This window comes from Bidens hawaiensis, unplaced genomic scaffold, assembly GCF_021521415.1.
Source record: "Bidens hawaiensis isolate Kalapana, Puna unplaced genomic scaffold, B.hawaiensis_p1.1 tig00019810_1, whole genome shotgun sequence".
NCBI lineage: Eukaryota > Viridiplantae > Streptophyta > Magnoliopsida > Asterales > Asteraceae > Bidens > Bidens hawaiensis.
The window spans coordinates 222,747-238,845 of NW_027493012.1; the positions used below are offsets into that span (position 1 = coordinate 222,747).

The 16,099-nt window shown below is 33.3% G+C and overlaps 2 protein-coding genes and 1 pseudogene across 3 annotated transcripts; 1 reads left to right on the top strand and 2 right to left on the bottom strand.

Annotated features, from left to right (window-relative positions):
• The first annotated feature begins 185 nt into the window (after positions 1-185).
• LOC143559335 (metalloendoproteinase 5-MMP-like) lies at positions 186-1,281 on the top strand. Its single transcript, XM_077047940.1, has one exon. The coding sequence runs from the start codon at positions 268-270 to the stop codon at positions 1,153-1,155; it is 888 nt and encodes a 295-aa protein (XP_076904055.1). The 5' UTR covers positions 186-267; the 3' UTR covers positions 1,156-1,281.
• Positions 1,282-4,906: 3,625 nt separating this feature from the next.
• LOC143559336 (endochitinase EP3-like) lies at positions 4,907-6,566 on the bottom strand (annotated as a pseudogene). Its single transcript, XR_013139920.1, has 2 exons — positions 6,160-6,566; positions 4,907-5,341 (listed from the first exon to the last, which is right to left on the bottom strand). The product of XR_013139920.1 is annotated as an endochitinase EP3-like (transcript).
• A 2,785-nt stretch (positions 6,567-9,351) lies between these two features.
• Positions 9,352-11,684, bottom strand: LOC143559337 (endochitinase EP3-like). The gene is made up of 2 exons (XM_077047941.1): positions 11,279-11,684; positions 9,352-9,881 (listed from the first exon to the last, which is right to left on the bottom strand). Exons 1-2 carry the CDS (start codon positions 11,682-11,684, stop codon positions 9,472-9,474), a joined length of 816 nt encoding a protein of 271 aa, XP_076904056.1. The 3' UTR covers positions 9,352-9,471.
• Between the last annotated feature and the right edge of the window lie 4,415 nt (positions 11,685-16,099).

Below are 16,099 nucleotides of genomic sequence, written 5' to 3' on the forward strand. Positions count from 1 at the left end.
CCTAGTTATAACGTAAAAGAGAACTGTGGATTGAGGAAAAGTGGAAACCCTAAAAAACGAAAACCGAAACAAAGACAGACCGAAAACATAAAAACTGAAACCGAATGGTATTCAATAATTCGAAAATTGAATGGAAAAGAATTACACGTTTTCACTAGTAAGATTTTAGATGGACATAAGGAACTCAATACCTTTAATGTTAAATGTTATAAATAAACCTCATAAAGCTTTAAAACTTGTTCCAACATTTGAAGATTAGTCTTTGAAATGGTATCAAAACTCTCTTCATATTCATGTATTTTGTTTCTTTTCTTCTTCTTTCTTCTACCTGTAATATCATGTTTTCAATACTCTCATGTTCAACAAAACAAGTTATCGGATAACAACACATACACATCGCCTTTCGGGTTTCTTAAAACCTTGAAAGGGTGTCGAAAAGGTAAGAACACTAAAGGCTTAAGCGGTCTCAAACTCTATCTTAGTCGTTTCGGATACCTAAACTATCAAACCAATGTCACAAACCCGAAAGAAGATTATTTTGACGAGGAGCTTGAGTCGGCTATCAAATCGTACCAAGTCTATTACCATCTCAACGTCACCGGAAGACTTGACACACCAACAACGTCCATGATGGTCAAGCCTCGTTGTGGCTTTCCCGATAATTATCGATTATCTACAAGTAGAACAAAATGGCCTAAAGGAAAACGTCATCTAACTTACGATTTTGGTTCACGTTTCCCTACGCAATTCATGCCTCCTGTCGCACGAGCTTTCACCCGATGGGCTACTACTTTTCAATATTTCACATTTTCAAGAGCCAGAACCCGTCAAACTGCTGACTTAAAGATTAGTTTTGCACGTCGAGCCCATGGAGATGTGGCCTCATTTGACGGTTTTGGTGGAGTTATGGCCCATGCGTTTGCCCCCACGGATGGAAGGCTCCACTTTGACGTGGACGAACGTTGGTCGATTGGAACAGTTTCTAACGCTTATGATATTGAGACCGTGGCATTACACGAAATAGGGCACTTACTTGGCCTTGGTCATAGCCAATATCGAAACGCGATAATGTGGGCTACTATTAGCACGGGAGTATCGAAAGAGTTGACGTTAGACGACATCCGAGGGCTTCGAGCTCTTTATGGTAGTTACTAGTTAGCTTGTTCTGAGAGTGGAATAATAAAAAGGTGATTTCTTGCTATTAGTTTGCTTATAACTATAAGTGGAACTATGTAATAATGTTTGTTTTCTATCTTTGTAACTTCATAAAATAAAACAACATGACATGTTTGATGTTTGTGATTTGTTGTGTGGTGCTCTTAATATACATTTGTTTGTGTTAAAACACATGAACCATATATATTATTACGTGATTACCAGGGTCTATGTTGTTGACTGTCGTATCACATGAACACCCGTCTAGTATCATATAATACAGTGGTTTATATGTAGCAATGTGTGTAACATATATTATCTTGTATTATACAACTGATAAATCAACTTTGACAAATATTATCATGTATTAAACATCATTAGCGAAATCCAAAATGAAGACAAATATTCATAACTTAGACAAATGTCATAATACCAAAATAAAAAGAAAACTAGCTTATGATAAGTTCTTCAATAATCAATTATGGTTGGAAATGTTCCAACATAAAAAAACAAAATATATGCAAATTTCCATTTCCATATTTACCCCTAAAACCCGAGTCGTGTTAGAACCCTATGATATCATACCCCGGAGAGGTGTTGTCAAAAAGCATATTTAGCAAATCACTACACGAGTCGGATTTAGACATCCCAACATTCTCATTCATCCCAACATTCTCATTATGGGGTGTCGGGTTACACCCAGGGGTAAAACTGTCATTTCCACCAAGCCATTCCTCGATGGACTCGAAAGATGGAGGCTGATAATTTAGAAAATCACTAAACGAGTTGGCCTTCGACATCCCAACATTCTCATTTCCTAGCGTCGGGTTACACCCAGGGGTAAAATCGTCATTTCCATTAACCCATTCTTGCCCGTGAAAGAATGGGTTAATGGAAATGACGATTTTACCCCTATAATAAATATATAAATAAATCCAATGGAAGAAGGTGAATACCACAATAGACAAGGTGCCAGGCCCATTAACTGTAAAGTGGGCCTTGAGGCTCACGATATCTTCCCATTTGAATTCAATTTTTTTCTTAAGCCCGTCAAAAAGAATTTCCCATACAATCTTCTGTTGTCCAAAGTAAAATTTTGCAACTAAATCGTCCGCTTTATTTGACTTATACTGCCACAAACAACACGTTAAAAGTTAAAAAGTTTTAACTGGTTATTTATAGTTCCAGATTCGGTAACAGGTTTTGACCCAAACCAATTTAATATATTTTTTAATGACCCGTTAATTGGCCCGACTCGGCCCACCTAAACTTTTATGTCCAAAGTCTCAACATCTTTTTCATAATTTCGAATTTGATCATAGCTAGTTTCTACCCTAACATATTTGACATATTTTTTAAAAATGACATGTTCTGACCCGAACCCATTCTGACCCGCTACTTTCCTAAACCAGCCCGCCCAAAATTTTTTGTCCAAATTTTCAACTTTTTTTAATATTTATATAATTTCAAATTTGGTCACAAGATTTGACCCGAACCCATTCTGACCCGCTACTTTCCTAAACCAGCCCGCCCAAACATTTTTGTCCAAATTTTCAACTTTTTTTAATATTTATATAATTTCAAATTTGGTCACAAGATTTGACCCGAACCCATTCTGACCCGCTAGTTTCCTGAAACAGCCCGCCCAAACTTTTCTATCCAAAGTTTCAACTTTTTGTTATATTTATATAATTTCAAATTTGGTCACAATATCTGACCCGAACCCATTCTGACCCGCTCAACTACACAAAACAGTATGCAAAGTATAAAAGAACGTGTACCTCCCACTTCCCAATTTTTAAAAGTAGAGGTCGAAAATGGGATGCCTTTTTATCACTAGGGTCCGAGGCTCGGGCTCTTGGCTTTCGTTTCTTCTTACTTTGCTCAGTACTGGCTGCACAAAGATGTGCTTTATATATCTCCAATTCTGATGGAGTCTTCTTTAGCTTTAAGCCCAAAGGACCTGGCTCGTTAAGCGAGCTATATTCGAAGTGTGAGACTGAGGACTCATTGATCCACTGCAAATATTAAACTACAAATTATTACAATTAAATTAAAAGATATAACTACACCTATAGCATTTATAACGGGTCAGTTTGGGTCAACTCAAGTTATACAACGGGTCAAATTGGGTCACTATTATAAAATTCACCAACACAATTTTGATACCTTTTTCTTGAACTAAAATAAAGATCTTTTTCTAAGGTGAACCCATTATGACCCGAACCAAATTCATCAAAGTGATTATTCTTGAAATAGCCGGTTTTAACCCAACCCCGTTTTGGACAAAACCCAACCCCGTAAGATACCAGTAAATAAATAAATAAATCCAAATTGTTGGATGTTAAGTACTGCATAAAAACCTAATTAATGATACAAAAAATAATAAAAAAAAATCCAAGTTGTTAGATTTAAGCACTGCATCAGAAACCTATACAATAATAATGATAATAATAATAAAAATAATAATAATAATAATATATTTCCAAATCGTTGGTTTTGAATTGAAAATCAAAGAAACATTAGTTCGATATAATAATAATAATAATAGTAATAATAATCAAAACACAAGTTACAAAATTTCAAGATTACAAATCTTTACGTACACCTCAAAATCTTATTCCCAGAAACAATATTGCTAAACAAAAACCTCATTAGTTGTTTCTAAAACCGATTTTTCTGACGTTTACGAAGCGGTGAATATGGCAAGATTGTATGCATATGGAACATAATGATATAAGATATTAAACTCTTTGAATAGTAAATTAGTAATGAAGAAGAAGAAAGAACAAGCTAGCTGGCCTTCTTAAATAAAAACAGAAAATTGAAAGAAAAACAAGCAAGCAGAAAGATGACATAAATATAAGCTGGTATAAAGAAATTACGAAAGTGCCCTTGTCTTTTTTTTGAAAATCTAGCGTTGTAATGTTTATTTTTTGTAAAGGAGACAAGGGTGTATCATTTCCTATTTTGTAAATATTTTGTAACCCTATTCATAATATTTTAGAACAGTTTCCTAGAATGTAATTTAATTAATTTCTTAACCTTTTAAACCCTTGGATTTCCTGAAATTACACAAAGAACCTTATAATGCGGACATGTATCCAAACAAACTGAACTAATACCAACTGAGATTCCGTTGCAGTGCACGTGTTTAAAGCAATATATTCCACCACGAGAACACTTATGACCTACTCTATACATTTAATTTAAATTTAATTATTAAATCATACACGTTATAAATTTGTTTAACTTATTATTATATACATTATTAAGTTAAACCCTCTTGAATAGTTGAATAATATTATTTACCGTCTCGACTTAATTATTTTTTTATGTGTTACATTCTTTAATGATTTTGACTTATTTATTTTTTACTATGTTTTACTAACTAGTCTAATTTTCACGACTTAACACGTGTGCATGGTTCAAAGTTTTTATGTCTATTTGTTTGGTTTGATAGACCCGTTGCAACGGGCGGACAAGTTATATAAACTAGTGTATATAACTATATATATTAAAAACTTATATTTTGGAATCCTTGTAAATAATATTTACATATTATTTCTACGAACCCCACAAGTTTCAGTTTGTTACACAATATATTAACTTCACAATTTAACCTTTTAATTTGGCAACATTCAAGTTCCTTTAAGTTACATAATACGAACTAAACTGATACCGATCGAGTTTGAAGCAATTGCTATTACACCATGAGAACACTTATTCCATACAAAACATATTACACATGACACGATACAAGATATTACATAAGTTTAGCACACAAGATTATTTCCTGTCGCGACACCGAACTGCCTACAATAATCCGTACAGTACCTAACCCGAGAGTTCACAGCGCCTCGGTTCCCACCATCACATTCTATTCTATTAACGGCTCGGATTGTGTCACCAAACCCGGTACCAGAAGCAAAGTCCCAATGAGCATTTTCCATCCAAAACCACAACGCGGTCTTAAATGAAACAATTGAGTCTGTGGCCACAATATCCGGGTTGTTAAGCCCGTCGAACCCTAGGCTCTCACCCGCTGAACCATAGTTGTAGTTCCACGAGAGTTGAATCGGGCCTCTACCGTGGTAACTCTTCCTCGGGTTGCATGGATAGTCGGTTTTCGACTCCTCACAATAGTCTTTTGAGTGACCATTTATCTCTTCTATGTAACACAAGTCTATGCATGCATAAAACATTCAAAATCATAAGCAAAATGTTATTGTATGTATTCATTTTAATAAATGTGTAGATAGGACCATAGAAGTATTTTGGTCCTTTGGATTAGGGATGTAAATTGTAAATTAGTCGAGCCACTTTTGAGCTACTCGAGTTCAGTTAGTTAAAAAAAATTGAATAAGTCGCGTTTAAACAAGTTTGTGGCTTTTATTAATGCTTGTTTAATAAACGAGCTCAAGCCCGCGCTGCATATAACAAGCTCGAACCGGCTCTCGGGCCTAAAAGAGCTTTTTATTTGTATAATTTTTATTTAATGTATTTGTGTAATAACTATTATTATGTATATAAATATGATAAAAATGAATAACTAGTATATATTATATTATATTATATTATATACAAAATATATAACTATGAATAATTAGAAAATAGTAATAAAATACATAAATCAAAAAATTTAAATAACTAGTAATTAATAAATGAGTCGAGCTTAAGCTTTAAAATTGCAAATTTAAACGAGCCAATCTTAAGCTCGAGCCTTCTTAAATTCTAGCGAGTTGAGCTCAAGCCCAGACGAGCTCGATGAGTCGTTTGTGGGTTTTTAGGCTTTTGGAAAGCTTACCTATTTGTATTGGACCCAAGTTATATATAACTGGTTCGGGCTTATTAGGCCCATTTGTTAGGCCCAATGATAGACTTCTTTTAGGGGATTAGTCCATAAGTTACTATTTTTATTGATAAAATTTGACACAAATTAAATGTAAATCATGTTGCATAACAACAAGCATGTTAAGATAAATAAATGACTCAATAACTTACGTCCAGTCTCATGTGTAACATGAGCAAAGAAAGCCGCAATTTCACGCTTTGAATCCGCAACCGAACCAGATCTACCAAAATGTTGGTAGTCTCTAATGACTTTAAGAAACACCTCTCGTGTGTAAAAACCTCTTCCAGGACAATTGCTTGCAGCCCCGGCAAAAATTCGGTTAAAAAACGCTTGTCACAATACCAGAGACATCAATATTATTTTGAGGGGCTGGTAGAGAACATGGGCCGCCTCGACAATCTCTTCCACAATGAGCATCATCAGTGCCACAATAACCGTACTTGCTACAACACAAGCCCCTAGCACAGTTACATTTCTGAGATGTAACTGGCTCGGAAAGGAGTGTTCCCGTCAGGAACACTCCAAGGAATAGAAGGGTTGAAAGTTTTGTTTTCATTTTTTTTGTGTGTTAATTAAAGGGTAAAAAGGGAATATTTATAAGGTGAAAGTCTCCTACAAAGTCTCCCACTATATACATTTAAAAGGTGGTGCAAAGCATGAATATAGAGTTACATTGGTTGGTATTTGTTTGCTAATTTGTAAAGAGTAAAAATTAAGCCCATTATGATTTCACTGCCTCACAAACAAAAAGTACCATGTGTATATCATGCTAATAGATCAAATAGAAACTTTTTTAATTTTTTTTTAATTTTTTTTTAAATTACTTATATTCTCCAATTTTAGAAACATAGATATTACATCAACATAGCAGGTAGGCAGGCAACAAGCTGCGCCGCCACCCCTTTCTGAATTGCAAACCCTAACCTGCTAAAGATATACCCATGCCCTTTTGGAGTCGACACATTGCTATGCACTACCCGTTGGACCCTGGTTAGGAAACGGATAGCTTCCGGTGCCAAGGAGCCAAAGGTATCAAAAGCCAGAGGGACAAAAACATGTTGGTTCTCTTCGCAGGCTTTAGCATGTTTCTCCACCTTCTTCGTTTCAGCCCTTTTCATTGCTAATAGATTAAACTAACATATGGACCCTTTGATTAAAACCATAACTTTCCTCCACCTTAATTGGTCATACTTTTTTTCAGTGTTTGGAAATACCCTCGAGTTTTAATACTCTCGAGAGTTTTTCATAAATGAGATTTTAAATTGTTTATAATGATTTTGACACTCTCGACATGACTCACTCAGGAACATCATCCATGAGATAACCCACCACTGTAGGGGAAACACTTTTGAGTCAGATTTCAAACATGAGACCATAAAAATTTCAAACCTCAACCATCACACCCAAACCTTAGTTGGTCCTAGCTATAAATATAGTTTTTATCCATGGGTTTGTTAAGTAACTTGTTAAACTTATTACTTGAGAGTTCAGATAAATAGTACATATGTGTTTAACCTTCGAAGTGTAGGACGTCATCAGGATATCGCATATGACATATGCAATATGACAAGGGGTATATGGCTTTATTCGTCCTTATAATTCGCATTGTAACTACATACAATAGTTACACACTTAGTAGATATATAAATTGAATTTGTTAGAAGTTGTGACGTATAATTTCTTGTTTACTTTAGGTTGAATCAACTCAAAACCGTCTATTTTTTACAAATTGTTACAATTTTTTTGTCAAATTAATAACAAAAATATATAGCTATTTTACTAGCCACAGGAAACAACCTTATGCACAAAGAGTAGGGTAAGGTGACGTACATCAGATCGCGAAACAATCTGACTCCTTCCTAGATATTGCGCAAATATTATTAACGCACTTCAAAAATAAATTATTAACTACACTAGTCTTATACATGTTTTACCACCGACTTAGACTTTAATGACCATGTTAATGCTATCACTTGAAATTTGAATTTGTCAAAATTCACCACCAATTGGTGGTAGAAGAAGTCTATATCTTTAAACTAGTCAAAAGACTATTAATCTTAAACTAGTGAAAAGGCTATTTTACAAACGATATTCTAAAGTGTATTTTAATGACACTTAAGTCATCCACTCAATAATTTAACTTTTTAAGTCTACATATTGTTTTAAGTCATCCACCCAATAATTTGACTTTAAGTCAATATATTTGTCTATTATAGAACTTGATGTGTATGTAGTTTGATGAACTACATTAATCTTAATTTAGTTTACATGTACTTTTGTTCTTTGTATACTTTTTAAGTGAATAACAATATAGATGCATAAAATTCATACAAGCTAACGGTAACCTCTAAATCCCCCATAAGAATACATGCCCGTCACTTATAACTTGACGACGATCGAAAACATAAAATAAACTAAAATGCAATTCTTCAGAAAAAAGTGATAGCGTATTTTAATATTTAAACCATTTACATGAGGTACCACCCTGCACCGGTGTATATATAATCCTAAATTAGACATGTAAGGCCAGATTCATGAATTTAAATGTTAATTAAATATTGAAATTAAAGACTTAAATAGACGTGTAAATTAAGGTTACATGTGATTTACGCATGTCACACTTATAAGAAAATAATTCAAAACGAGGGAAATCTTTATTGACGAATTTGGTGCTCCTAGAAAGGGATTTTATGTATGATAGCTGGGTCAAGCTGCCTATAACGTTTATCACATGATGGGCTTGTGGAGACCCTTATCTATGCTTGTGGACCACGTAACTTCAGTCGTATACCAAGTAATACTTGTTAAAAGTTTTAGTCATTTGTATCATGTTTCTCTCTGTCCAGCTTGTCCTATGCTAATTCTTAAATTAACTTTTAAATAGACATCGATTGCACGACACCAAACCGCTAAATCATAACTTTGAATATATAGTTTCACCAGTGAATTTTATCATTACTAAAAAATTCGTATTTAGATAGTGATATTTGTGTTTCATTAAGTAATACTTCTATAGCGTACATGTCACAATGAGATGCATAGCAAACTATTTTCAAGCATAGTTATATGATATAAGATATAATACATTTTTATATCATAATCAAACTTAGCAAGTACCGTGACGAATCGAATGTATATCAATCAAACAATGTCAAAACTGGTGTCAGTATTATCGATTCCGGTATCAGTATTCATTTTTATAATTCTCAATCAATGTACATAAAATAAATGTCAGTATCCTTTCGGGTATATTATGACTTTATTTTCTTGGATAAGCAAGACAAGTTCTGTCTTTTTAGTTATGTAATACACATAGGTATTTTCCCTTACCTGTGTTGAATCTATAACTTACAACGTTATGTTTATAACTTTTATTTGATTAGGTTAACTGATACTCTTGTCACCATTATTTTATGCCAATACCGAATTCTCATTGTAACTAAAAGTCTTAAAAACCAACATTAACACCTAAGGTTCATCCCAGCCAGAACACCAAACTGCTTACAATAACCCGTGTAGTATGCGACACGAGAGCTTACAGCGCCTTGGTTCTTACCGTTGCATTCATTTCCATTAACAACCTTAATCGTAGCTCCAAACCCTTTACCCGAAGCAAAATCCCAATGAACATTCTCCATCCAAAACCACAACGCGGTCTTGAACGAAACCACTGGGTCTCTAGCCACAATATCCGGGTTGTTAAGCCCATTGAACCCTAGGCTCTTTCCGGTGTCACCATAGTTGTAGTTCCACGCGAGTTGAATCGGGCCTCTCCCGTAGTAACACTTCTTAGGGTTGCATGGATATTGAGTCTTGGTCTTGTCACAATAGTTTCTTGAATGACCATTTTTCTCTTCTATGTAACATAAGTCTGTGTATGCATAGATAAAATAATATAATGTCAAAAAATAAAACAAGTAGTAATGCAAATTTATTAACTTATATATGCTAATAAAAATTGTTATTAATTGTTAAGGACTTCTGGTTGTTAGAAATAGCACATCTAAAACATACAAATATTTATTTTACTATATCCATTAGATTTACGATAAATTTTAGGAAAATTGGTTTTTATTGGTCCCAATTATCGTCTTTTGGTCACTGTCGGTCCCAATTAGCGAATTCGCTGCTGACGGTCCCAACTTTTAACGTATTTGTTCATAACGGTCCGTGACTAACAGAATTCTAACGTCGTTAGTTTCAGGTCGCCGAAAAAATGTTTCTGGCCAGAAAACACACATTTATTTCCCGGAAACTCAACAATTTTGTCCCAAACATCATTGTAACTTTGTATCGTACATTTAGGAACCTTTTTCTAGTAAAAGTCTTAATTATTGAGGTCGCCAGAACTCTGAAACCGTCGTCAGAATCAGTTGATGGTGCTTAAGTGATGGTGGTTGGTTGGCGGTGAGTCAATTGGTGGTGGTGGCGGTGTTCAGGTAGTGTTTTCCGGCAAAAAAAAATTGACTTTCCCGGGCAAAAATGTTTTCCGACGACCTGAAACTAACGGCGTTAGGATTCTGTTAGCCACGGACCGTTAGAAACAAATACATTAAAAGTTTGGACCATCAGTGACCAATTCATTAGTTGGGACCGGCAATGACTAAAAGACAATAGTTTAGACCAACAAAAACCAATTTTTCTAAATTTTATTACAAAATACTAAATTATTGTAAGAAAATGTAAAATGAAACTAAACTATTTAATTTTTTTTCCATTAATAATTTATATCTTTTACTTACATATAAATGTGTATATTTGTGAAAATAAAGAAACCTAGCTTTACAGTTATATTTTTCGGACTTCATGTAAGTATGTAAATTTGAGAGAACAATATTGACAAGTGAGTCATAGTTGGTTATGTTTCCTAATTACAATATGTTTCCTGATTGCAATGTAAGTAAAAAAATATATAGCTAATATCTTAGCTAACAAGGTAGGTTATTATGTATAAATCGAGTTATAGTTAGATACTAAAGAACAAATTAGATGCAATCGAGTTAGCCGGTTAGTGTTCATAAGGAGAAACACAAGTTGTGTGATAGGGTTTTTAAGTCATATTTTCTCTATAATATATTGAGAGTCATTCGATATTAATTTTGTGTGCGTTCATGTTTCGGTTGTGTACATAAACAAAATTTGCCCTTTTTTTGTTATTTTTATGAAATAAGAATACAAATTGCTAACCTATCATTTCTATATTAAATTTAATTATAACAATGAAAAATTGAATAATTTCAAAGGTAAGAAATTAAGTTCATTACTTACGTCCTGTCTCATGAGTAACATGAGCAAAGAAAGCAGCGATTTCAGGCTTCGAGTCCGCAATCGAACCGGATCTACCAAAATGAGGGTAGTTCTTGATACCTCTAAGAAACGCATCTCGTGTGTAAAAGCGTCTTCCGGGACAATTTCTAGCAGTCCTGCCAATAATCGCGTTAAAAAAGGAAACGGTCACTATACAAGCGACGTTGGCATTATTATTTGGAGCGGGCAAAGAACATGGGCCACCTCGACAGTCTTTTCCGCAATAAGCACTAGAAGTGCCACAATAACCGTACTTGCTACAACAAATGTTTGGAGCACATTTACACTTTTGGAATTTAACTGGCTCAAGAAAGAGTCCCACAAGTAACATACCACTAAATAGAAGAGTTGATAGGTTTGGTTTCATTTTTGTTATGTGGGTTTGAAGGTAGACATTTGGACATTAAGAGGTGTATTATTTATAAGGTGAAAGTCTACCCAATATGCTTTTTTTCTTTTTTGGGTTGGAAATGATATATATAATTAAGAAACATGTATATATATCATGTGTTTTATTAAGTTTTAAAAAACAATTCCTTTACGGTAACGTCATGCTTGTTGTGTGTGTATACTATATATATGTTTGGGCCTTGTGTGTGGGGGGAATGAAATTGCACTAACTTTGACGTTATTTTACTAATTTCGTGAAATCATCGTTAAAAGTGGCGGAAAGTTAATCATGCATCATGTGGGGGCGTTGATGGCCGAAAGACAAGGGCACGTGCACCTATCGGTCAGTGTCCAGATGGTTGAGTGCTATGTGCATTATGTCCAAGACTTGATGCAAAACTAGTAAACTACTATCGAGTCGGGATGGTCTAACCAGAAGCAGTTTTTTTGTTCATACAGGGTAGAGGTAAGATTGTCTACATCTTACCATCCTTAAACCCTATCATACTTTGCAATTGATGGGATTACGAAGTATGATGATGATAAATTCCTCTAAGGTCATTTTAGTGCCAGGTGTTTTCGTGTTGTGATTTTTTATTTTAAATGTGAACTTCAGTCAAGGACCTAAATGTAACATACATTTATAGCAGTTAATATTTAGTGATTTATTTGCTCAATATTTAGCTTAAAATGAATAGTTATAAAACTTAGTTATTATACTTGTTGAATTTGCATGTTTTATTCATTATTATCTTTTACTTCAAATTAATTTTAAACAGTATAATCAAATAGTAACTAGGATTCGTATGTTTTATTCAGCTTACTTTATTTTGAATAGGTAACATTTTAAAAACAGAATCATAGCACATCTAATGAAAATAGAGTGATTTTAAAAGTAAAAGAAGGTTAAAATAACTTTAGTAAAACACTTGAAAAACTTGGTTACGTATTTATAAAATCAAAACAAAATTACGTATTCTTATATGATGTTATTACTGACTGTATTGTTTGGCCAAAACCCACCTAGTAATCTCCTGTATATATTGTTTGAAAGATTTGACTTATTTGTAAGTCTACTTCTCGTGGGACATGTTGTGACAAAAGTAATGCAATGTTGTAATGGGTTTCAATACCGCATCGGGACGTTAAGGCCCGGGCGGTAAAGAGGTATTTGAAATGTGATATCAGGGCTTTGACAAAGAAATTGTGGGGTCCAAATGTTTTTACAATGAAATAGTGTGGCTTTAAATCATTACGCAATATTAAAGATATGTGTTAGTTAAAGCCCCCACTGTTTACATGCAGCAACGTGACGCTTTAACTTGACATTTAAAGCCCGACTACAACGAATTATATTTTCTTGAATCAACATTCTAATAAGTCATTATTAACTCCACCAATATTATGTTTTTTTCACAACCTACTAATGTCACAAATAAATGACCACTAAGTGGTGGACGACTTTTAAATAGTCTTTAAATTAGCTAGCCAACAGTCTATTTAACAAACCAAATTAACTTACATGTAGCAAATCTAAAGATTGTTAAGTGATTAATTAGAATGTTTCATGTAACTATACATGATCAAAATGAAATAAATATTAGTGAAATATTAAGTATGCTTGGTTAGTAATTCCATTAAAGTCCAGTTTAGAAGTCTTTGAGACAAATGTCTATATCAAGTATATTAAATGAGGCACACCTAAGAATATTATTTGTAAAGAAATGTGCCATGCGGATTAATCTATAATGGTGGTAACATATTGGATGATATGGTTGACGAGGAATGATGTTATTTTTAGTAACGCTCATTTAGTGATGACGAAATTAGTGAATGGCATTGAGTCAACCTCCTTATGGGTAAAACAAAGAAGCAACAGATTCGGTCTAGATTGGGAGAAGTGGTGCATGTTCATGTTAATTTTCCACTATAAGCGATTGCATGTTTTGTTGATATTTATTTTCCTTTGTATTGTTTGGGCTGCTTAACTCTTGTAAGTGATTTCTCGTCTCACTTTAATAATATTGGCCTTTCAAGAAAAAATGAGGCACGCCTTTTACTTATGAATTGTATTTCTAGTTTATTTATATTAAGGCCCTTGAAGCCCGCCCCATCAAACGGATAGGTATTTCAATTTTGGTTTTTCTAGCTTTGATATTTCGGTTGAAAGTTTCTAACAAACAGGTTAAACCGGTCTTAGTTTCAATTATTCGAAAGAACAAGTAAAATCAATTTTTGTTTCTTGATTAGAATGAGCAAGTAAACCAACTTAGCTTCCGCAATTTAAACAAGCGTATTTTTAGCCGAAATCGCATTGACTCGATCCGTTATTTCCACTCACTCACTAGAACTCCTGGATCCGTCACTGATATCGAGTCTTTTGTTTTAATTTCATAAGTCTTTTTTTTTTTAGTTTATCTTTATGAATACAGTGTGTGGAACCCGGGCTTGAACTGTTGGATGAACGCTTTTTAGTTTTTGGTAATATTCATGTCAGCCCATTTGTTATTTTCATTGGTGAACAGGTTAGCCCATTTGTCCTTTGTGGTCTTAAGAAAATGGGCTGGACTCTATACAATTAAATTTTGGAAACCAGCAAAGCCTAACTAAGGGTACGTTTGGTTGACAACTTTTAAGAGTTTTAAGGGAGTTCTAGTTTTAAGCTTTTTAAAAAAAAAACTCATACTCAATTAAAAGTCTTATTTGGTTGTAAGAGTTTGAAGCTTTTGATCATAAGAAAAACTTAAAGCTTGAAGCTCCTACAGGTAGCGTTTAGAAAAAACTACAAGCTTTTAGCTATCAGCTACCAGCTTCAAGCCATCAGCTTCCAGCTACAGCTACCAGTTTGTTTTGGCAAACATACCCTAAGTGGTTATAAGTTATAACTTCTTTTTTTCTTTTAAGGTGATTTTTCTTTTAATTTTTGTCATCGTCGTTGTTGTTGTTATTATTATTATTATTAATAATAAATTTAAAATATATAACAGTTGCTATACTACACTTAAATGAAGTCAATATAAATTAATTACATCATGTCTATATTAGCTATTTTTCAAAAAATTAGTCAAACATTCCATTTCATCTCATTTATCAACAATAAATGAGATGTAAAATAAATTCAAAATTTTGTCTCTTATATATATATTGTATCCCATGCAATTTAATTTCATATTTGCATTCATTCTCTTTCTCACTATTGTTTATCTGGCATTCTCTATATCAAACATTTGTAAGTTTTTTTTATTTCTTACCATTCATTTCATTATTTTTTTTATTATTACATTAACTACTTACTTCTTTAATTTGTGATTTTTTCTTTGAGGATGTTTTCTTTTATTTTATTTTTTTGCTGTATATATATTATGTACCAACAAATTATTCTTGGTACATTATATTTTCATTACCATAAATTATGATTCTTATATAGAATCATTGATAAACTTCAAGAATAAAATATTTGACAAAACATGATCTTAAATTTCTTAATTTTATTCCGGTAGTTATATTTCATATTCTATTTGTTACTCTTATCATATTATTCCAGTAAGGTTTTATATCAGTTATAATTATTTTTGTTTTCCGTTTTTGTTTGTGTTTGTATTAATAATTATATGATTTTTTTTCTTATAATCTGTTTAGGTTATATATCAAAATCGAAGATTCAATGGAGATCTTCACTATTTCGTTTTTCCGATAACGTGATTCAATTTTTCCGGTTGTAAATCATAACATGAATTTTACATTTTTTCACATAATTCAAATCTTCCATAATTTGTAATTTATTTATTATGTGATATTAATATTAATATTTAATTTTATCATTTCAGGTTATTGTCCCAACTTGATATAGCTAATTTCATGGATTGAGGATTGTTTGATAAGATGTCTTTTATTTTTTTTTAATATAAATGTATATTTATGTTAGTAGAGGTGGCAAATGGTTGGGTTGGGTCGAAACGGGTTAGGGTCGAAACGAGTCACTTAAAAAAGGGTTGTTTTGGTTCGGGTCAGAATGGGTTAGGGTCAATAGGTTCGGGTTAGAACGGGTCAATGTTGGAACGGGTAAAAACGGGTTTGGGTCAAAACTCGTTTAAGTGATTTTCATTTCGTTTCAGCACGTAACAGATCGTTTAAGCGATTTTTCATTTCCTTTCAGCACGTAACAGATCGTTTAAGCGATTTTTCATTTCCTTTCAGCACGTAACAATTCGTTTAAGCGATTTTTCAGTTCGTTACAGCGCGTAACAGCTCGTTTAAGCGAATTTTCAGTTTGTTTCAGCGCGTAACAGCTCGTTTAAGCGATTTTTCAGTCGTTTCAGCGCGTAACAGCTCGTTTAAGCGATTTTTCAGTTCGTTTCAGCGCGTAACACCTCGTTTAAGCGATTTTTCTGT

Bases quoted from the DNA above. Each gene is read 5' to 3' on its own strand.
- LOC143559335 (XM_077047940.1), top strand. From the start codon at position 268: ATGGTATCAAAACTCTCTTCATATTCATGTATTTTGTTTCTTTTCTTC.
- LOC143559337 (XM_077047941.1), bottom strand. From the start codon at position 11,684: ATGAAACCAAACCTATCAACTCTTCTATTTAGTGGTATGTTACTTGTG. The intron at 9,882-11,278 runs GTAAGTAATGAA...ATGCATACACAG, and splicing joins TGTTACTCATGAGACAGGAC to ACTTATGTTACATAGAAGAG.